General features: G+C 38.2%; 1 protein-coding gene across 2 annotated transcripts in view; it reads left to right on the top strand.

Annotated features, from left to right (window-relative positions):
• Positions 1-22,997, top strand: part of TRPC6 (transient receptor potential cation channel subfamily C member 6) — a 110,598-nt gene that overhangs the window by 71,991 nt on the left and 15,610 nt on the right. For both annotated transcript variants that reach the window (XM_067289779.1, XM_067289784.1), the window contains 6 exons: positions 7,957-8,142; positions 10,267-10,431; positions 15,692-15,905; positions 17,768-17,995; positions 19,182-19,446; positions 22,364-22,559. In XM_067289779.1, coding sequence (XP_067145880.1) covers positions 7,957-8,142; positions 10,267-10,431; positions 15,692-15,905; positions 17,768-17,995; positions 19,182-19,446; positions 22,364-22,559 — 1,254 coding nt within the window. The remainder of the gene's footprint in view (positions 1-7,956; positions 8,143-10,266; positions 10,432-15,691; positions 15,906-17,767; positions 17,996-19,181; positions 19,447-22,363; positions 22,560-22,997) is intronic.

Raw genomic sequence — 22,997 nt, 5'->3', positions numbered from 1 at the left:
CTGAGAAGAGTCTGGCCCTGTCTTCTTTACTCCCTCCCATCAGATATTTATACACATTGATAAGATCCCCCCTGAGCCTTCTTTTCTCCAGGCTGTGCCAGCTGTCTCTCAGCTTTTCTTTTTATGAGAGAAGCTCCAGTCCATTAATCATCTTTGTGGCCCTTCGCAGTACTTGCTCCAGCAGGTCCATGTCTCTCTTGTACTGGAGAGCCCAGCACTGGACACAGCACTCCAAGTGTCGCCTCACCAGTGCTGAGTAGAGGGGGAGGATCACCTCCCTCAACCTGCTGGCAACACTCTTCCTAATGCAGCCCAGGATACCATTGGCCTTCTTTGCCACAAGGGCACATTGCTGGCTCATGGTCAACTTGTCCACCAGCATCCCCAGGGCCTTCTTTGCAAAGCTGCTTTCCAGCCAGTTGGCCCCCAGCCTGTTCTGGTGCATGGGGCTATTCCTTCCCAGATGCAGGACTTGGCATTTCTCTTTGTTGAACTTCATGAGGTTCCTATTGAGGAATTTCTCCAGCCTGTCAAGATCCCTCTGACTGGCAACACAACCATCCAGTGTTTCAGCCACTCCTCCCAGTTTTATATCATCTGCAAACTTGCTGAGGGTGCGTTCAGTCCCATCATCCAGGTCATTAATGAAGATGTTAAAACAGTACTGGACCCAGTATCGACCCCTCAAGAACACCACTAGTGACTGTCCTCCAGCTGGACTTTCTGCCCCTGATCACAACCCTCTGAGCCCAGCAGTTCAGCCAGTTTTCAGTCCACCTCACTAACCACTTATCTAGCCCATACTCCATCAGCTTGTCTATGAGGAAGTTGTGGGAGACAGTGTCAAAAGCCTTACTGAAGTTGAGGTAGACAACATCCGCTGCTTTCCCCTCATCACCAAGGCATCTCATTGTAGTAGGCTATCAGGTTGGTTAAGCATGATTTTTCCTTCATAAATCCGTGCTGACTGCTCATGATCACCTTCCTGTTCTTCACGTGTCTGGAAATAGTATCCAGGATTAGTTGTTCCATCACCTTCCCAGGGATCAAGGTGAAGCCTGTAGTTCCCTGGATCCTCCTTTTTGCTCTGCCAGAAGATGGGAGGGACATTTGCTGTCTTTCAGTCCTCAGGAACATCCCCTGCTCACCACAACCTTCAAAGATATTCAAGAGTGTCCTCACAATGTCATTGGCCAGCTCCTTCAGCACTCGTAGGTGCATCAGGTCCCAAGGACTTCCATATGTCCTGTTTGTGGAAGTGTTCCCTAACCTGATCTTCCTTCACCAAGGCTAAGTCTTCCTTGCTCCAGACTTGGACCGTCTGGACCGTGAGGTCAGTGGCAGAAATCCTTATGACTTCTGTGTTTGTATGTACGGTTCAGAGAAGATATTTACACCACATATTCTATTTCCTTCCCTTTAGCAGCTGTTGAAGATACAAACAAAAGGACTTGATTAACTTAAAGGGAAGTAAATTTAGAGCAGAACAGAAAAACATTTTTTATACTTCATAAATGCAGCCTGTTAAATTCACTGCAATGTTGAATTAAATACCATGTCTGATTTGTAGCAACTGTATAACTGCTTTTACCGCAGTTGGAGCCATACAAGTTAAGATTATGATAAGGGTAAATAAAATCATGATCTTCAAATGTCAGCAAGAAGTGTCCTTCAAATGTATGCTGCAATGCACAATTGGGTAGATGAACTGGGAGCACAGTAGTTTGTCCTTGGTGTCACCAGGATAGGAAATGGGACACACATGAAAAAAGATGGACTTGTTCAGAAAACAGGTTTCTCCAGCCTTCACTTATGTACCATGAGGATGCATGACCTGGCTCATTCCTGTGTGACTTTTAGTTCTTCTTTTGTCTCAGTTTTCTTCTCTAAAATCTCTACTTCCTTCTATCCTAGAAGCTTCTGTCTTAGAAACTCTGCTTCTAGGATAGTGATATATGAAGAATTGCAACAGAGGTTTTGAGACGCTGTCACCCATCAAAAATAGGGGACTAGACAAGAGACCAAACAGCTCCGTATAACTGAGCAAAGATCAGCCAAGGTCTCCTAGGGACAGGCATGCTCTTTAGAGTAGACCAAAACTGAATAGGAACAGTGAGGAACAGGAGCACATGGCAACACAAAAATAGCCAGAAATTTAAGTCTCCATTAATTTAACATTTCATCAGGAGCAGGCAGCTAACGACCTAAGGGTTTTTCTTGAACTTTTTTGTAGGCACTAAAAGCATACGGCGGTTCTGGATAAATATCAAAGACAGGAGTACATTTATACATGCGTTGACGAGTGATAACATTTACACTATTGATGGGTGATAACATTTACAATGTCTAGACAGGATGGGGGCTTGACTGAAAAGTATCTGGCTTAGGTTCAATGCAGACAGTACAAATGTTGTATTTACAGGCAGCAGGAAATGGCCGCGGTTGTCATTTACTGAGTCCAGATTTGTCTTTGTTCCTGCAAGCTCATATTCCTACTTGCAGCACTTTATTTAGGAAATTGTTACCCTTAATTTATTTTGGGAGTTTGCTACAATTACGCAGACAGTGTAGTCCCTGTGCAAAAATATGGTTTTGGTTAAAACATATTACATGTGTTAGTGTAATCAAAACAAGTATATTTTTAGTGCATAGGTTGGCTCGTGCATGGTAAATCTTTAGCTCCACCTAGAGTTTACCTGAGCCATTTAAAGTATGTATAACCCTGCCTATATGAAGACTGAATTTGATGGCAATATACTGCTTTAAAATACACATATTTTATAGTCTTGATAGAGTGTTATTTCAAGGGAGCTTGCTAGTGAGTGCATATAGCAGCCTATGATACGGAAGATTCCCAGATCTTTCTCAGAGGCAATGAAAAGGTTTGATGCTGAATATTAGTTGAATTATGACTATCTGGAGAAATTACTTCTTTCCCCTGTCTTATACCAGCAATTAATATTAGAAATAACACTGAACATGAAACTGTGTTTCATGCGAGATAGGAAGTACTGTAATTAGCAGACCACTGTTCTCTGAAATAAACTGTTCTTTGTTTCAAGACTCTGTAGCAGTGTTATCTAGCATTGCATGGCTGTTGCATTTGGTTACAGATATTGTTCTTATTATAAATGCTTTATGGGTAGTGACTTTTTGTTAGGAATAAATACAAGAAAAGTAGAGAATGACTTATGAAGGGAGAATAACTAGACAGATGTGTCAAGCACAGAGTAGGAATATTTCTGTAGCAAGCAAACAACTAATTCAATCTTAGTTGAGTAATTTTGAAATTTGTACGATTTGCTGGAAGCCATTTAATTTAGCTCTGTATCACATGGCTAAATATGCAGCTTTACAAGATTTGAGAGTATATAAATTATTTTTATTTTTTGGGCTTGCGTCAATATTTTCTTTCATTTAAACTGTTTGCCCACCCTAGAGCTAATATCTCTACTATGTCAATAAGGATCTTGATGATATCTGACAAATGCTGTCCGGCAGAGATGTGGTCTGGAGTTTTGAGAGGGACAGTCGTGGCCCCGCACTGTTCACAAAATGCATAAGATTTGCATTTAGTGCAACCCCCCTGCAGCTCTGATGGCAACAAATCTTTTGTTGTATAGTGGGATGGGTCGGAAAAAGATAAGTGTAGATATGTTACTGTTTGATGTAAATTAATACCAAAAATTAAGTCTTACAAGTTTGCTTTTCTGACGAGAAGCATAGTCCAAATTATCATCTCTAGGTCTGTTTTTCTGTTTGTTTGCAATTAGCATACAGCCTGCATTACAGAAATCAGGGCCGAACCTTCATTATGTGCATTCTTGCCTCTCTTAGAGAAAAGTTATCATCACATTTTAGCGATGAAGAACTGAGGCACGAAAGGAGTAAGGTGATATTTGTAAAGGGAATAATGTGTGTATCTATATATTAAGATGCCTAAGTGCAACATTTAGGCCTTGCCCAGCAAAATCCTGCATCCTTATGCATGGGTACCTCTGATTTTGGTCTTGGCCCCTACAGTTTCCTAACCAGAGGCAGGGCATGGTCTGGAGCACTGCTCTTCCTCATCTGCGTGGTTCAGCTGCTCTGCTGACATGGTCAGAGGGAGGGCGAAGAGCTGATTCAAGATATTGTCGGCTTGGTCAGGACACTAAGACAGGCTGCCGCTCTTCCCGTCCACCGAGGGCGGGTGACTCCTCTCAGAAACCACCGCTGCCACCTCCACCCTCCTCTGGTGCCGGCGTCTTGGTCCCCTGCTTCTTTACCCTCTGCCGCTCTCTCCCCAAATCGTCACCTTCCTTTTGCAGGGTGGGAGCAGCCGGCACTGTTCCCTCGTCCTTGGCATGGCAAAATTTTCCTGTACTGCTGAGGAGCTCTGGACCAGCTTTGTACATGCATAAAATAAAGCTCATGAATATTTGTTTGTGGAATTAAGGGCTGATTCTTCACAGAGCTTCCAAACTGGTAATTAAGACCATGTAGAGAAGTTATTAATTGCAAACCACCTTCTCCAGTCCCTCAGGAATGCTTTTTTAATTCATAAGCATACAACTTGCAGTAAAAGAGAACTCATGCAATTTTCTGTGTGCCTTTGGCAATTAAAAAATATATATATCAAGCCAAACAAACCTATCCTTTTTCCTTGATCCCCTTTAATGGTAAGAGACATGCAGGAATTTGCAGGAGGGGAAGGTATCTGGAAGAGAGAGAGACACTGCAGTAGTGAGAAGAGTGTATTAAAATTAATCATTTTTGCTGTCACTACACATTTAAGTAGACCAAGGAAACACGGACAAAAGGTGGTCCATGCAGTAGCCTCTGCAAGCTAAGAGACTTCAGTTCTTCAAAGCTAATTTTCCAGGCTAGACCATATCACCTCCGCCTGTATTAGGACTCTGACAGATCTTCCTGCAGCTGTTTAAGACATTATTGACCTGTCTTCCATGACCTTCTCTAAGAGGATAATTTCTTCATAACAGACTATGTCTCAAGACAGCAAGCAGTAACCTAGAACAGTGACGTCCGTTGTGTCCTACTGACTCTATAATAAATAAAATAAAGGGTGACACCCCTTTCCGGCAGAAGCTGTGGCTGTGGGCGGTGGTGCTGCCCACAGCTCCTCTGCTGTAACCCTTCCGCTGGGGGGGCCATCAGCTCTGCTTGCACCACCGATCGCAGCTGCGGCTGCCTTGCGCAGGAGGGGAGGCCCCTTTACTGGGGCTGCAATTGAGAAAATAAACTGGTGGAGTTTACTGATGAGTTTACTACGTGCTAAAACACACAGTGGTACTGTGCGCAGAATCTAAATTCAAATGGGATGATTCTGCAAAGTGTGAACAGAGGTATCTGGCTGTTTTGGAAGTGCCCATTCAGTATTTGGTTTGGTGAAAAGGAGAACACTCAGAAAAATTTATATTCTCCACTGGAATAAATTAGCATATCTGACTTTTGTTTTGAGAATACCCAAAGGCGTTGAACTCCACTGTGGACGAATAGTCTTCTTCTGTACTATTTTAAAAATCCATTCCATGTTTCAGTCACTAGAGCTGGAAAATAATGCTAAAGACTGTGTGTATGAGTATGCATGTATATATGTATGTATCTCATACCAGAAGATATGGATATTTTGATACATTACAAAACAGTTATGTATGAAGGCCAAATTATTTTGTTGCTCAAAGTATTTAAACATATTTCTTTTTTGTTTGATATCTGAGTGTCAGACATCAGCTTAGAACAGCTCGTAGTGCCTAATTATACAGGGGTACAAGCTTGACTTTGTTTTCCTTTGCCTGGAAGTCCCAAATGGCTACCTTTTCTTTAATTTTGAGGAGAACGTTTTAGTATTAAAATGCCTGAATGCTAAATATAATCTTATCTAACAGTAGAAAACTGTAAGTCAAACAGAAGATGATATATTAATCTAAAAAAATTTTCTTTCTGCAGTGCCAAGGAGTTAGGATTTTTGTTAGCTCTATACTTCTGAGGACAGGGAAAATGCTTTGCACATGCATAAAATTTACAACTTGTCATGAAATTGTTCATTTTAGTATTTGGCTTCTGTCATCTTTGTAGAGAAACTACATTAAAATTCCTTGTGCTTTTATAACAGGTCAGAGATATCTTGCTTAGATTACATTACTAAAAAAATAAATCACAAACAGGTTTATGCAGACATACTATGGTGTGTATAACTATTTGTCTATGAATGTTTACATTCATCTAAGTGAAGTGAAATGTAGACCTCAGATGCAAGCTGTTAATATGCCTGGGTAGTAAACTGGCATTGTGTTATTGTGGTTAATAAAGAACAAACATGCATGATGTATCCTCTCAGCAAATAAATTAGGATATTCTGTATACTCAAGATAATGATTTGTTTTCCAGAGTGTGTATTGGATGACAGGAAAGAAGTAGTCAAAAGAAGGGACTGAACAAAGACTGAGAATGGGCGAAGGGAGAATGCTATGAAGAACAGACCGGATGAAGGGAAAATGTGTCGCTGTAATAAAAACATTCATAGAAAGTTACTTTGAACAGGAACCTAGAGATTACATAAACAGTCATGGGTGGTTGATTTTTTTTTTCCATCTTTTTGTTTGGGGAAAAGTCTACAATAAATCAATCTTTTTAGGACTTACTAAAATTAATTTAGATCATAAGAATATCAAAAGTCATTGATACGTGTATGAGTGAATCTCTCAGAAGATCTAGGCCTGAAGCAATATGTCTGAGTCTGTAGCTTAGCTTTATATCTGTAGCTATAGCTATAGTTATATCTACATCTATATCTATATCTATATCACAGAATCACAGAATGGTTGAGATTGGAAGGGACCTCTGCAAATCATCTAGTCTAACCCCCCTGCTCAAGTAGTCTATATCTATATCTATCCATCTATCTATCCATATAAATATTTTATCACCCAAACACAGCTTCAAGTAAGGAGTAGTTAATGAAGTGTGGGTTATGATGATCAAAATCTCTTTTTTGTTTTGTCCTTTGCCAATTAATAACCTTTCAGTCATATGATCTAATAATGGTAAAAAAGCAGGAGAGGATTTACCAGTTCTCTGTCTAATACTAACTGACCATATGAACTTGTATTTTCAATTTGTTGGGGTGTATGGCTCACTTTAGGAGCCAGAGGCATGCCTTTTTGAAAGCAGTGACTGAGAAAAGTACTTGGTAGTAAAAGCAATAAGCTACTGAACCTGCAATCACAAAGCAACATTTTGGCTAACGCAGCAAAGTCTGTCGTGAGATATTTGAACATGAGAACATTGGCTTGAAGTTAGAGATGTGGTATTACTGTGCTATCTGTAGCACTGGCTTCCATTACTGGAAAATAGCAATAAATTCTTGTGTTTGCAAGCTACAACAGATGCTGGAAAATGAAGAGTTCAGAGAAGATCTGCAAGAATAATTCAAAACCTAAGAAAATACAATATATTTATCTAATTTGCAAGAAGGGTAAGAAACTGTTTAGTCATGCTATCTGTAAGATATTCGTCTTGTCCAGTTCTAGATATCTGCAGCATAACCTTCTACATCTGAGCTAATTATCTAAACTTCTGTGAAAGTCAGTGAATAGAAAAATCACTTCTGCTGTGCTGTTCATCTCAACTTGGAATAAATGCTAAAATATGTCATACGATCTTTGTAAAGCTGTTTGTTACTTTTGATTGACTATAAAGCAAGTCTAGAGAAGTAAGTCAGATGCAAATGTTGACATTGCAGGTGTCCAAGGTGACCAAGGTGAGATGAGTCCTACTCTTTGTGAACACTCAGGGGAAGTAGCTGCTTGATGGCAAAGTGCTGTTAGTCTACCAGACAAAAGCATAACAAGATGCAAAAAACCTATTGATGCTCCCAAATGTAAAATTGAAATGTAGAATTATTTCTCTTGTGTTAGCTCAGCAAGTCCTTTTCTTCCTTCTTTTCTTTTCCAGAATGATTACAAGAAATTGTCTATGCAATGCAAGGATTTTGTAGTTGGACTCCTTGATTTGTGCAGAAATACAGAAGAAGTGGAAGCAATTTTGAATGGTGACGTCGAGATGAACCATAGTAATGGAGAGTGTGGCCGCCCCAGCCTTAGCCGCTTAAAACTTGCCATTAAGTATGAAGTAAAAAAAGTAAGCCAATCTGTTGATCAGACAGAAATGTAAGGTAGTGAAGGTGTTGTTATACTGTACTATTATTAAATATTTATGTTACAGTAGCCCCTGCCACTGAATGAACATTTCGGCCCTTCTGCAAAGGGTGCTTTTCAAACAAAAGAGTTCTTGCCCCAGATAACTTGCAATATAAACAGGAAGCAGACATGCAGGGTGGATACTGCACGCAGTGAGTATGAAAACTCTGGCTCTGAGAAAATGCATAGTTAGATGCATAATTTGCAGATATTTACTTGTTTGTGGCTTTAAACTACTTTTAAAGAAGATGGAAGAAATTTGCACCACTTCTGAAGCCTGGAAAAGTACTGCATTCAGTAAGAAACAGAGGACAGCACAGCAGTCCTGTGCACTGTATGTGTACAAATACACATTTTTGTTACGCTGTTACAGCTTATTCAGAAAGTCCAGAAAACTTAGCTCACAGGAAACGTGCATTTCTCCGCAGAGATGATCAGCGTCACAGTCTACATGAGGTTCTTGCTTCTGAAGAGCAGTGGGCTCCAGGCAGCACTGAACACATGTCCCTTCTTTGGTTTACTTTACATTTCCATTGCCAGTTTAAGCCAGTGGTCCGTACCTGGAATGCACTCAGTGAATAGGATCCAGCTGAGTTAGGAGCTACACCAAGATCCTTGAATTGCCAGGAAAGTTTCTTTTGGTTAAGGGAGGTTGCGGAGCTGCAGGTGAAGCATATGTGAGCCAGAGAGAAATCATTTGTATGAAGAAGTGTGTAAAAATGAGAGAGAGGTGGATTCAGCAAAGGAACATGCTTTGAAAGGAGATTAGCCTACTGCAGAGCGGAGCTGTGTCCAGGCAAAGCAGCAAGACCTTTGGTAAAGCTTTCCTCCATAATGGAATGGATCAGATAAACGCTGTGGGGAAAACCAAACAAAGCAAAACAAAACAAAACAAAAAACAGCTCGTATTTAGCCAAAAAAGGAGAAGGGAATCGGAATTCTTAAATGAATATGCAGATCCAATTTGTCTGGGAAGAGTTACAGATTTTTTACCAGAACCCAGTTGTTCACCTCTCAGTGTGAAATTTTAAATATTTAGATGTAAGCAGTATTTATTGCATTCATGAGGGGAAGAAAAGAAGAAGAAAACCATTTTGTATCAGCGGCTGCAGCATTTGAACACAAACACTTGGAAAACTAAGTTTACAAGCTAAAGTTAGCTGAAACAACTTTCAAAGGAAAAATGTCACATTGACCTTGTCCTTAACAGTGTTTGAGTCTTAATGAATGTGAACTTTCTTTGAACACTTTCTCCTCCCTGTTCTATGAAAAGGACATTTCTTTCACCTTCAGCCAGTCATCTTTTAAACACAGAGAATTATGCTGGAAAAAATGACTGGATTCAATTAAATTTTTGTATGTATAAATACTCCAGGTTTAGGCTTAAAGTTTACTATGCAAAAGAATCCCGCTGTCTATTAATATCTGCCTTTGTAACATGCTTCTTATACTCTCCAGAGGTTATGACAAAAGAGAGGGTTATAGGCCAAACTTCTCAGTTTTGCAATGTTTGTCCATAATATTCCAGAACCACCGAGTAATAAATAGCCTTTAGCTGATTTCCTGCAGTAGTGACAGCTGTATTCTTATGTCGGCTGAAAACCTGGTATTTTCTACGTTAGCATGTGAAAACAAGGCAGATTCTTTCTTTCATAACTGAAGACTATCTGGCATCCTCTGCAGAGCAGAAAGACTTCAAATTTTAGAACATCTGAAATAGTAACATGAAAATTATAAATGTCAGAAGCCAGTGGAATTTGCCCAGAGTAAAGCTGATGGATAATTGCTCTTAGATGGAAATTGTTAGGTTGTGGTGGAACACTGTGTCAATAAAATCATACTTTTTAACATTAAAGGATTTATTGCTGCTAATAGGAAAGTGCCTCCATCCTGGGAGACTGGTCTCATCAAAAAACTTTTCCCTATACCCTTGTTGATGCTCTTTGGAATATTAGCTGAGCTGTTGTTACTCCCACATTCTTAATGCGCTCCATATAGCTATTATTTTAATAAGTGGTGTTCAGACAATAATGTTCTTTTGTTGTGTTCCTTTTCTTTGTCATAGTTTGTAGCACATCCAAACTGCCAGCAACAACTTCTCTCAATCTGGTATGAGAATTTGTCAGGTTTACGGCAACAGACCATGGCAGTGAAGTTTCTAGTTGTTCTTGCTGTTGCTGTGGGACTGCCGTTCCTGTCAATGGCTTACTGGATTGCTCCTTGCAGTAAGGTCAGTCTGTATAATCTTGTAACGGCCTTCTAGTGACATCGACATCATCTCCATGTAGTTTCCTATCTCACAAAGACAAAGCATGGATATAAATTACTGATGTTCTTCAGTAATACATGTTAATTTAATGCTGTATGATGATGGAGTGGCTGCAGAATTACATGTTCTGGCAATTGTAATTAAAACAGGTAAATGTATTGTGTTAAATACAATGAATAGTAAGTGAAATTACTGTGATTAATCAAGAGTTGCCTTGTAGAAATGGTAATTTGGAAACAATGAGTTAAACTATTCTTCATTTTGTTATTGCATTAATAAGATATATATGTTAATTAAATCAAAAAGAAATAAATTAATATTTCCACTAGATCTGAAGGAAGAATATTACAAAAAGTAAATGTTCTCCCTGTAAGTAAGAAACTACCTTTCTAAGAATTCTTACAGTACTGTAATTAAATTCTGAAGCTGGGTGAATGTCTCTGGTTCCCCTTTTGTTGTGAATGCTCTGACTGCCTGAAAAGTAATAACAGAAAGATAGCTGGTCCTGATCCTGACAAATGCTGAAGATCCTCATATCCCATTGACTCAGAGCTAGACTAAGTTCAAGCTATGCGTTGATTCTAATTAGCTCAAAGGCAGGTTAGAAACTTCCATGTGATAAAGCTGACCCTATCTTTATGTTTGGTGATTAAAATAAATAGATACAAGTTGCTGAAACATGAATGCCAGAAATTAAAATAATCGTCATCAGTTTCCCAGAAGTCATGCATTTACCAGGAAGAACTGTGTTGTTTTGGAGTCACTGGAGTGATGAGGAGTTAAATGTAACTTAATATTAGATGCTCTGGAATTTAGCAAGCTCTACCCTCTGCAGCCACGCTGTATCTTATTTTCTCTGAAGTCTATTTCCAAAACTTCAGTAGAAGAAAGCTGTTGAGTTCTCTAAAGACTGCAGAATAATCGCTCACATTGTTTTTTTCCCACAAATACAATGTATGCAGTTCCTTCCAGCCATGCGTAAGTGAATGTCTGATCGCATCTCTCTCAGCTATGACTTGCTGGGTTGTCAATACAGTGCTAAGGTGCATTATATTCCGTGAGGTTTTCGGAGCAGCCACCCAGCCTTGCCTGCAGCCATTTATAACGTGCTGGTGCTTGAATTTGGATCCTACCGCTGTGTCTCCATTTGGAGGCAGTGGACTATGGAGTGCCCTTCCGCTGAGGATGGGGTAAAATCTCTGACCCCACAGAACATTGTATTGAATTTCAATTTTAGTTGGTCACTGTCCGTTTTAAGTGGACACTGATGAAAGTTTTGCCTGGAGAGTATATCAGAGGTAAAAAAAAAAAAAAGGGATGTTATAAAGATGCTTTAAAGATGCTATACTGGTCCATGTGTTAAGCAGGTGGAAGAGTCCTATGTACGTATACAGAGTGCAGGGGAAGAGGAAGGTCAAAAGAGAGACCTGAGGTCTTTGTGTTTCTTTTTACTGTTCTGTGAGAGGAGAAAGAGGGCTTAGGGTTGGGGGCTTTGGGGTCATGTTTTTCTTTTTTTTTCAGTCTGGACAATAAAAATCAGTTAAATCATTTTTGCTTTTCTATAGTGTGACGAGGGTATTTATGGATACTTTTGTCTAAAAACAGGCCTTCAGAATCACAGTAGTTTAGGTACTGGTTTTCAAACACGGCAGTGAATTGTTTATTTGTCATTGTTCTTTTTCAATGATTTATTAGATCTTAAAGTCATTTAAAGAGATCTTACTTTCTGGAAAAACTGTCAAGGTTCGGTGGACAACATCCTTTAAGGTGTCACATCATCTGTTACTTTCTAATCATCTTTTCCTGTGCTCTATATGTTGAGTGTTTTTTGTTTCATTATATTCTGCAAATGTAAAAACTAATTACCTTTTTCACCAGTCACAATTTGTTATCTCATGCTTCACTCAAAAATCTGTTTCTTTTGTTTTTTGAAGACAAAAACATTCACTGTTTGATCAGGATGGATCTAATATGACTTGGAAAATTAAAGAAGCCATGACTCCATGGCTCCACTACAGAACACTTTCTGTATCAACACAGTCCAACCAATGTATGAATTAGTGGAATTTTATTAATTCTTTCTAACTCTTACTGAGGTAAAGTGCCCTTTCTTTTTCCAACTTTGGCACTAAAGGCCACAGTGGGGGAGGAGAGAGAAAATAGTCACAGTATTAATGGTGAAAATATCAGTGGAATTATTCTGATGTGTTTCTTTAAATTCTCATGCTATGGCTCTGCGAAAGGCAAACAAGGAGCAGCCTTATTGTCCTCACAAGAACACTTACAGCAGCTCAGTCATTTACCTGCTTTGCTAAACAGTTTCCTGTTTAGGAAGCAGTTAGTTAATGTGAGCCTGGACCACAGCTGCTGAATGGAGAGTTTCACATCATGAAGAAATTTGGTAGCATTCTGTGGACAGAATCCAGTCGATTTGGCAGGAGGTCGCTAGTGTCGGATGCTGGGAGGACCAAAGGCTGCCCCTGCTTTGACTTTCGGCCAGCGTTCCGCTTGGAGGCACTCCAAAGTATTGTCAACTCTTTGCTCTTTTTTTCTAGAAAATAATTCAGTGTGACTACAAACAAAATTAACCCCAAACTTTTAGAATATTGTTTTGCTACATGGCATTTTGAAAGAGTAAAACTGATCTTCTGTTGTCTCCAAGAATCTTCAATACCTTTGACAGAGCCGTTTAGCTATAATTAATAATAGAATGGAGATTTTTTAACTTTCTGAACTTATAAGTAATTCAGTCAGCCCATGGCCAAGACAAGGAATCCGAATTTGAAATTCAGTCTTTTTTCCCTGTTCCCAACTGCGTGGGGTTGGGATTCCTAAAGAAATAATTTGGTCAGTCCCTCCCTGCTTCCAGGAACAGTGTTCTCAGGGTTTGCGCTGTGGCAGAGGAAATAAGATTGACCATGATGTCCAAAATATGAGGATCTGAGGATTGTTCCTCCTTGAAAAGTATATACATTAACCCATTTTGTTACTAGGCCTTTTTTTCCTTCTTGACAGACATGCCACCTAGAGTCGTATTTTATCTGTTTTATATCAATACCATTCTCCATAATTTTATAATTCTGAATGTTTCTGCAAAGTCACATGAAGGGGGAATAATGTGAATCACTGATTCCAGTCCCCTTCAATTTCGGGTGATCCTGTAATAGACTAATAAAAAGGATTCACAGAATAACTACTCTATGTCTTGTCCTTCCCAACAACACAAGCTATAAAACAGTCTCCAAGACTCTATAACAAACTAAAGCACAAAAGATCAGAAATCATGAAAAAAAAAAGCAACTTATGTTGCAGAAAGAGATCGAGGACATTCAGAACTTCATGTCCTTGGTCTCTGTAGCGGGAGGGAATTTATTATGTCAAAGTGTGCACTGAGAGCATGTTAAAGAGGGACTCTAGCTTACAGAAAACTCTCAGCATCTTGCAAGATTGTGCCTTGTCTTTACATTTTCCTCTTTCTTTCCCTGATTGATATTTTCTGACCTTTATCTTTTCCATAAAGAGATTCAAAATTACAAAACTGCCCTTTCAAGATTTTCTTGGGTCATTTTTCTATATCAGTGTCATCATAACTTCCAGCATCTGTGTAATCAGTTCAACTGTAATCAGTCCTGTTTCCAGGAAGTCTTTTTCATATATAGTAAGGACTTTGCTGTCTCTTTTGAGATGTGGGGGGATAGGAGTTCAGTCTTATAGATTTAATATTTTTGATAAGTGATATATTAACATTACTTCCTTCAATATTTTTTCTTCTTTTCTGGCTGTGTCTCTTTCTGGCATCTATCTTCTAACCCATCTTCGTTTGTGAACACAAGCATAATGCATTTAAAAGGACACTGTCAAGGTACTTCATCATTTTCCAACTCTGCTTTATTTTCTGTTGTTTATGACTACCCCTTGCTAGCTTGAAATAAAATCTCCTGTGACAAACACGTGTTCTCCTGTAGTTCACACAAAGCAATTAGTTGTTGAAGATCATCTCATGAGGCTGAAGGAATTCTTTACTACAAAATAAAACATTCATTTTATTAAATGGAGGAAATATCATGGATGGCATGGATTTGCAAAATAATACGTAAAAGAGTAGGGAGCTCAAATTTTGGGCCTGCTTACCTTGACAGTGTTCCTTTAGTAGTATCTTATTTTTATATTTGTCTAGGTTTTTTAGTGTTATCCATGTTTGAGACTTTACTACTGCATCCTCTGCTGCATCCTCTTCCTTGTTTTTGTAAAAGCTGGATGTAAAGTCAGCAGAATTCTGACTTTGATATTGAAACAAGTGTAGCAAAAACACTTAGAGCAATAAATTATCTTTCTGCCTTCCCCTCCCTTTTCCAATGAACACAAATTGTTTTCTGTTTTATGGGGGATCCCTGACACTCGCTTTGAATTCTTCACATGGCATTTTTGTCACATACAGATATTGTCTTCATCGAAAATAACACAGGAACATTTTTCTGCAGCTGCCAACTAAATGTATTAGCTAAGACTTTTACTATAAATATAGGCATTCTCAAAACATCCCCTGTAGTAAATAATGTCTAAAAGTTCAGCCTTGTGTGAGTTTACATGGAACTTTGGGGGGGTTTAAGTGTCACGCTACCCCATTGTGAAATTCTGCTTAGTCACCACAAGGCTGAGGACGTTTCCACTGAAAGAGTCGGGAGGGAATGCAAGATACTGCAGAGCTATAAACAAAACCTTTTGAGGCCTACTGACATTTTTTTAAAATGAGGATAGATTGGAAAAAATGCACAAAAACACACTAAACAGCTGTATATCATGTTGGTCAGGAGACAGAATACTTCAGTTATAATTTACTCCCGCTGGTAATTTAATGTTTTTAATAAGCGTCAAAATCCCATTTTCTTTCCTGCCTCCTAAAGGTTGCTAGCCTGTAAATTAAAACAATTTTAACAATAAAAATAAATATTTCTCTTCATTATCTAAAATAAAGTTGTGCCAAAAGAATTATAGAATTATCTGAAAACACTGAGTTAAAAAAAAATGTATATGGTGAAATCAAGTAACAAAATTATCCCTCTGAAATTAGCATATTTCTTTTAAAGGCAGCTGTCAGCATGGCGTCATACTGCACGTATGTCTTCTAAATACATATTTCTCTGTGTTACTGTTCTTTTTATACATGGGTATTCTGGAAGAGGGTGATACAATTCTTTGTTTTTTATAACCTGTGTTGCAGCTGGGGAGGATCATGCGTGGACCATTTATGAAGTTTGTAGCCCATGCAGCCTCTTTCACCATTTTTCTTGGTCTGCTTGTCATGAATGCAGCTGACAGATTTGATGGCACTAAACTCCGACCCAATGAAACAACAGGCAATGTAAAACAGCTGTTTAGAATGAAAACGTCCTGTTTCTCATGGATGGAGATGCTCATTATTTCTTGGGTAATAGGTAAAGATTATTTTTCACTTAAATCTGTCTTGCCATGTGAAGCTGGACTCCTATTTAATCCATTGCAATGTTATGTGTAAAAACTGCGACAAAGGCAGTTTATTCAAGTGGCTGCACTCCCACATGGCCTCGTGTTTCTTCCTGGGTGTCAGTAGGCCTTCAGTGTGCCTAGTTAATAAGAAATATTCAGGTCAAGGACATAGGTGAAATGCACAACAGCTAAGTATGAATGAATACAGTTTTATGAATATAAAAGAAAAATGTCTACAATTTCTTCGTTGGCTTGATTCTGACTGAGTGTCTGTTCCCAAGGGGAAAGATTTCCACATTGTGGGCCAAGTTTTTTTGTGTCCAGTTGTCCCTTTCTGCCAAGGTTTTCTTGTTTTGCAAATATTCCCTCAGAGTTAATAGAATACAGGTGAATGCATTTTTATTTGACAAAAGAGAAGCAGAATCTAGATCCTTGAGTATTCAGTGGTGGATTTTTCTCTCCCAAAGTAGGCACGAAATGAATACTGTGAAAAGTATTGAGTTGACCTGTTCAATTTGCTGATGCATTACTGTTCAGTGTGAGTAAGAACCTGAGCACAGATCCTCAAAAGTATTTTAGCTACCTCATTGCTATTTACAGGTCTAATTCCATTTATTCCAGTAGGGTTTAGGCACCTAAATATTTTGAGGACGTGGGTTTTGGTTAAGTCAGTAATATGGGAGAGTTAAAAACAAGCTAAGTAAAATCTGTTTCCATTCAAGAATTTATGCATATAAAACCTTTTGATTTATGAACTTTCCACAATTGAAATTGGAGCCATCTGTACGGAAACTGATTTGTATGGCTTTAAAAGACATTGACAGGCTTTATTTTATCACTTGGCTGAATATAAATGAATATGGTCATGTATTATGGGAATAATATAGTACTTAGATTTCCAAGTATTCTATAAGTATCAATGATTTTATCTGTTAATAAGGGAGTAAATAATGATCTTTCAACCTGAGAACTTTTAGTTTGCTGATTTAATCTATATTTATTTATTTCAATGATGTCATGCATAAGCAGGTAGAGATTTTTGGAAAAAGTGACTCAGTGCATACAAATGTAGCACTACATTTTAATTGCTGTAGTTAATGTTATAATTGGCCTTACCAGAAAAATGACTAAAAGGGCCTCCAGACAATGTCATTAAGTACTGTAAAAAAATGGTGACATTATTCCAATTTAGGTTTTTAATTAACTCTCTTTAGAATCCTAGGAATTCAGTTCATGATTAAGAAAATTTTATATTCAAAAGGAAAATGATTTGCCTAGTAGAAAGGATACAATAAATAGATATCGTATTCCTGTATTTGATTATTAATGCAAGAGAGGTAGGAATCAAACAAATACAACTTTTGCCTTACTGAAGAAGCAATGGGTCTGATTCTTACTTACATGCTTGTTTGTCACATATACTTGCAATTTCAGTAAGACAGACTATACCCAGGGTATGCTGCCAATGAGGAAATGTTCGTTCTGTTTTTTGTTCTGCCACTGTTATATGACCATGCCACAGCATTTCTGCTCTTTCAGTCTCTTTCCATGTCTGTAATGGATGGGGAATACTGACTTCCCATTCTTCTCTTTGAGTTATACAGGCAAAAGCACTATGAAAGTTTGTTATTATTACTCACATGAGAAAGAAGTACTGGCATGTATATGAATTTGCTGGTCCAAGGATTTTAATGTGCATTCGAACTCCCACTGACCAAAGTGGTTTTGAGTTTGACTGCAACCAAGGGCATATCCTATACATAATAAAATATCAAATAAAATGAATGCAAAGCTAAAACGAACACAGTTTTCTCTGTTCTGTCTTACACAGGCATGATATGGTCTGAATGTAAAGAAATTTGGTCGCAAGGTCCAAAGGAATACCTTTTTGAGTTATGGAATATGCTTGATTTTGGTATGTTAGCAATTTTTGCAGCATCATTCATAGCAAGGTTTATGGCGTTTTGGCATGCATCCAGAGCCCAGAACTTCGTTGATGCAAATATGAAAGATCTGACAAGTCCCACACTGGAGCCCAACATAAAATACTACACTTTGGGTAAGTTGATTGCACATGGTTAAAATTTACTTCTTGGACCAAGAAGAATTGATTTTCTGTTAATAAGTCTCCAACACTGTGGTTCCATAATGTGCTGCTTAAGAAGTTCCCACCCCTGTTTCTCTCTCTCATCGCTGTTATATGATCACTCTTCCCTTTGCTATGCTCATGCATCTCTCTTGGGGGGCTATTCTAGAAACCAAAGCACTGAAATGATCTAGGTTAAAATAACCCCATCCTTACCCCACACCCTTTTTTAAGGTCTTTTTAATCCAGGTCATTTCATTGATTCAGCCACAAACCTGTCCTGCAAACATTTGTGTTGGCAGAGCTGAGATCATGTTGTACTGTAATGCAGAGACAGACCTAAGCAATGAGACATAGGAACTTCGTAAACTGTCCTTGCCAACAGAACCAATGTATCTTTTAACTACAGCCTAATTCTTTACTTAGACACTCCATTATACTATTTTAATATTTCTGAAAACTATTCTCTTTGCCAGGAGGAGATAAAAATGTTAATAAACTTGCTCGGCATATAGGAGAAATGAGTAGAAGCTATAAAACCCAAATTAGAAAAGGTTGAGCTCTGTTTATATGTGCTCACACAGACACATTTCTCTTCCAATAGTTTTCTCTAGATATTGCATTACATTAATTTATACCAATACCTCAAATACTATTTCTGGTAGTATTCATTATCCAGACTGTAGAAAAAGCAGAGCAATTAATAAATATTCCAAACTCATTAAATTGCAATTTTCTAAATTTTGCTTTCTAATTTAGAATTTCAGATAGAAAGTTATAAAGCATCTAGTTAAATATTAGTTCAGTTTTAAATAATACCCTCTTGAAAAGCTTGCAAACAGGGATTGCTGTTTATGTTCACAGTTTCTGGACATGACAAGCACTAGTCTTTTATCTCATTTATGCAACACAATATTTTATCACCTAGCAAGGCAGTTTCTGTTGACATTAGTCGTGAGTAGTGGCTCTGTTTTGCAGTTAAGCAGAGCTGAACCTCTTATTTAGTGTGTGCATATACATTGCAGTCTGCCATTGCCTTCAACTCCAATTTACGCTGTCTCCAGTTTACTCTTCTGTTACTTACCAAAAAGGTATACTTAAGTGAGCAACATAAGGTGGGCATGGAAATCTGACAGAAATTCTCATCTTTTGTTTCTAGCCAGGATAAACTGGGATCCATCTGATCCTCAGATCATATCTGAAGGCCTGTATGCAATTGCAGTAGTATTAAGTTTCTCCAGAATAGCCTACATCTTGCCAGCTAATGAAAGCTTTGGACCTCTGCAGATATCACTTGGCAGAACTGTGAAAGACATCTTCAAGTTCATGGTGATATTTATCATGGTGTTTGTGGCTTTCATGATAGGGATGTTTAATCTCTATTCCTACTATCTGGGAGCAAAAAAAAATGAAGCATTCACAACGTAAGTACAACTGCAGTGATCATGGGCTACTTTTATGGAAAGTCAGTTGCTTGTATTGTATGTATTCATTTTACTAATTGTTATATAAGGTTTGCATCTTTTATAAAATCCCTTCCTATTGGATCAAGTGGTAATTGTCTTTCTTCTTCTGGTGCTCACATGATATATTTGAAGTCAGAGAATGAGCTCTTGATCCCAGCAACACTGATAAATCAGAAAGGATGGTCTGGGGAGGCAAGGAGGAGTTGCTCTTTATATGAGAGAGCAGCAGGAATGCATGAAGTTCTGCCTTGGGATGGACAATGAGCCAGTTGAGAGCTTATGTGTCAGGACTTGTGGGCAGATCAAGGTGGGTGATGTTGTGGTGGGTATCTGCTACAGACCATCTGATCAGGAAGAAGTAGATGAGGCCTTCTTCAAACAACTGGAAGAAGCCTCACAGTCGCAGGCCTTGGTCCTCATGGGGGACGTTAACCACCCCAATATCTTCTGGAGGGACAACACAACAGGGCACAAGCAACCTAGGAGGTTACTGGAGTGTATAACTCACACAGCTGACTGAGGAGCTGACGATGGGAGACACTTTGCTGGACATGACATTTGCAAACAACCAGCTGGGGATGTGAAGGTCGGGGCACCCGTGGCTGCAGTGACCATGAGATGGTGGAGTTCAGGATCCTGAGAGAAGAGAGCAAAGCAAATAGCAGGATCACAACCCTGGACTTCATGAGAACGACTTTGGCTTGTTCGGGGACCTGCTTGGAAGAATCCCATGGCATATGGACCTGGGGGAAAGGGGATCCAGGAGAGCTGATTGATTTTCAAGGATCACCTCCAAGCTCAAGGTTGGTTCATCCTGATGTGCAGGAAATCAAGCAAAGGTGGCAGGAGATCTGCATGGATGGGCAAGAAGCTCCCAACTAAACTCAAGCATAAAAAAGAAGCATATGAAAGGTGGAAGCAGGGACAGGTGACCCTGGAGGCGTACAGAGACATTGTCCAAGCATGAAAGGATGGGGTTAGGGAAACCACAGCCAAAAATTCAGTGATTTTGTGAAGAATCTGGAGTGCCTGTGGGGTGGGGAAGAGGAAGCCAGTGAGATTCTTAAGACCCAAGTCTCAATGTTATATTTATAAACTATGCTTCTTTTAGGCAGCCTTTTTGGCAGCTTCCTACCACAAGAATAAGGTGACTTCTTTACAGCTCCTGAAGGGTACCACAGCCTGGTGTCAAGATGTTTGTGCTGGAGAGGCTTATAAAAAAAAGAGATGCACTTCCAACCCCTTATACAGCACTGTACATATGTCAGATGATCCTCAAACATATAAATTTTAGTTTTTTAATGTTTTAATTTTAAGTGTAATTTAGCACTCCATGGGTAAGGGGTTGTTCAGGAATTTGGGGACATAGGCTGGGTCTGGGCCTACAGGACAACGTCCTGCCAGTGAGAGCAGTCAGCAGCATGTGGGAGTAAGTCTGATTTCTTCATGAAGTGTCACTGTTATGTGTAATTGAAGCAGGCTTAAGTGCCATCATATGAGGGAAAAAATCTCATTAAAAATGTTTCATTTAAGACAACTCTGTATATTCTTACTAGCCAAAAAAATGTCTAATCCCTATTTTAAGCTCTGGGACTCTGTAATTTCCTATAACAATGAACTGTTACACCTTGTGAAAAAAAATATATTTCCTTTTTGTCAGTTTTTTACTTTTTTTACTCTTAATTTCATTGATTGTTCGTTCTTCTCCCACCATAAGAACAGAGGTTCTGAATCTACTCTCTCTGTCTATCAGAAGTCATTTGGTATACTTTGTTATGCCTTGCCTTTTTAGCTGTAATTTTAAGATAAATCACTTGAGTGGAAACTCACTCTATTCTATGCCTTACAGCCCTTTCCCACTTAATTTCTGGCTGTCAGGGTGTTCAAGCAGCAGTTGTTATGAAGCATACTTAGCCAGGAAAACAAACTTTGCCAGGAAGGAAAAAAGTAATTATTGCTTTCATTATTATTAGTTCACATAATATGTAAAGTACCTAAAACTGAATTCATTGATGGACTGTGAATAAATCATAAGCAAAGAGATAGCTTCACAACTACAAAATGACAAATTTCTTTTAATGTTTTTTTCTTAACAATAATGCAATAATATCAAAAACGTGCTCTACAATGTTACTGCATTTGGGTCATGGGGAATTGACACCTATTCATCAAAGCAAAAGAAAATATGCCTGCAAGTGGGTGAAAATGGGAAAAGATATCTTAGAAGTTATACATATAAAATGATAAAGAGGAAATATATTTGTATATATTTAAAGGAACTAACCTGAAAAATTAAACATCACCACCCTGTGGCTTATTACCTTTACCCTGGATTGGTGTGGGAATAGTGAATACTCAGCTGGAGGATTAGGGTCTGGAAGACTGATTTTTTTGCAAAATGCTGATTGAAACTCAGTAATCTTGTCTCCTTCACAATTTCAGAATGTTATTTCATGCTAATGGTAAAATAGTTCATACTAAGTAAACTAATAGTACAATTATAATAAAGTATTTACAAGTTAGTTATTTTTGTAATTTACATTCACATTGCAGGTAAGCATGTAGGATGTAGTTTAAAGTAATTAATAAGTGAATCACTGTAATGTTGTTTTGAGGATGTACAGTGTAATTCCTAAACTGAATGAGATGCTTTTATTGTCAGTCCTAAGCGTTTAGAGTCTTATATTATGAAATAGCCAGTATATGTGAAATTAAGTAATATACTCACTCTGCACAATATCACTGTGATAGAATTCAATGTTATGATAAAACAAACATTTGTATATTATATAAAAATGGTAACTGGCAATTTATACAATAATAATATGCAACTTTTGTTCAGTAACATATTCATATTTTCAATTTCTCCATTTAGTGTTGAAGAAAGTTTCAAGACATTGTTCTGGGCTATATTTGGACTCTCAGAAGTTAAATCAGTTGTCATCAATTATAAACATAAATTTATTGAAAATATCGGTTATGTCCTTTATGGAGTCTATAATGTTACCATGGTCATTGTCTTACTGAACATGCTCATCGCAATGATCAACAGTTCATTCCAGGAAATTGAGGTAAAAATTCCATTTGTGATGAAATAATAAAAAAAGAAACCCAGTTTGTCTCTTAGTCCAGTCTAGTCTATTACATCTAATTGACTAAATCTTTTTTTTTTATTGTCATCTTATGAATGTACTTTTTGAGAAAAATACCACAGGCTTTTGGAGTAGATTAGCAAAAAATATTAATCCCACTGTCCATTTTTATTGTAAGAGACTGTTGTGGAACTATATTATGTTCCCAACAGGGATGTGCTGCATTACGTGACTTTGTGAATCTTTCCTATGCCTCATTTGTAGTTATTATTTGAGTAGTGTCCCTCTTGCTGCAAGGATGTTCTCGTTCCTATGCGTTGACCTTGTAAGCAAATCTTAAATATACCGTTTTCTTTTTTTTTCACTTAAACAACCATTGCTCTGGTCCTCTACAGTGAATAAAACTTTATCATCTGA

Source organism: Apteryx mantelli, chromosome 1 (genome assembly GCF_036417845.1).
Source record: "Apteryx mantelli isolate bAptMan1 chromosome 1, bAptMan1.hap1, whole genome shotgun sequence".
Lineage (NCBI taxonomy): Eukaryota > Metazoa > Chordata > Aves > Apterygiformes > Apterygidae > Apteryx > Apteryx mantelli.
Note: the sequence above shows the minus strand (reverse complement) of the source record. Positions and strands in the feature narration are given on the sequence as shown.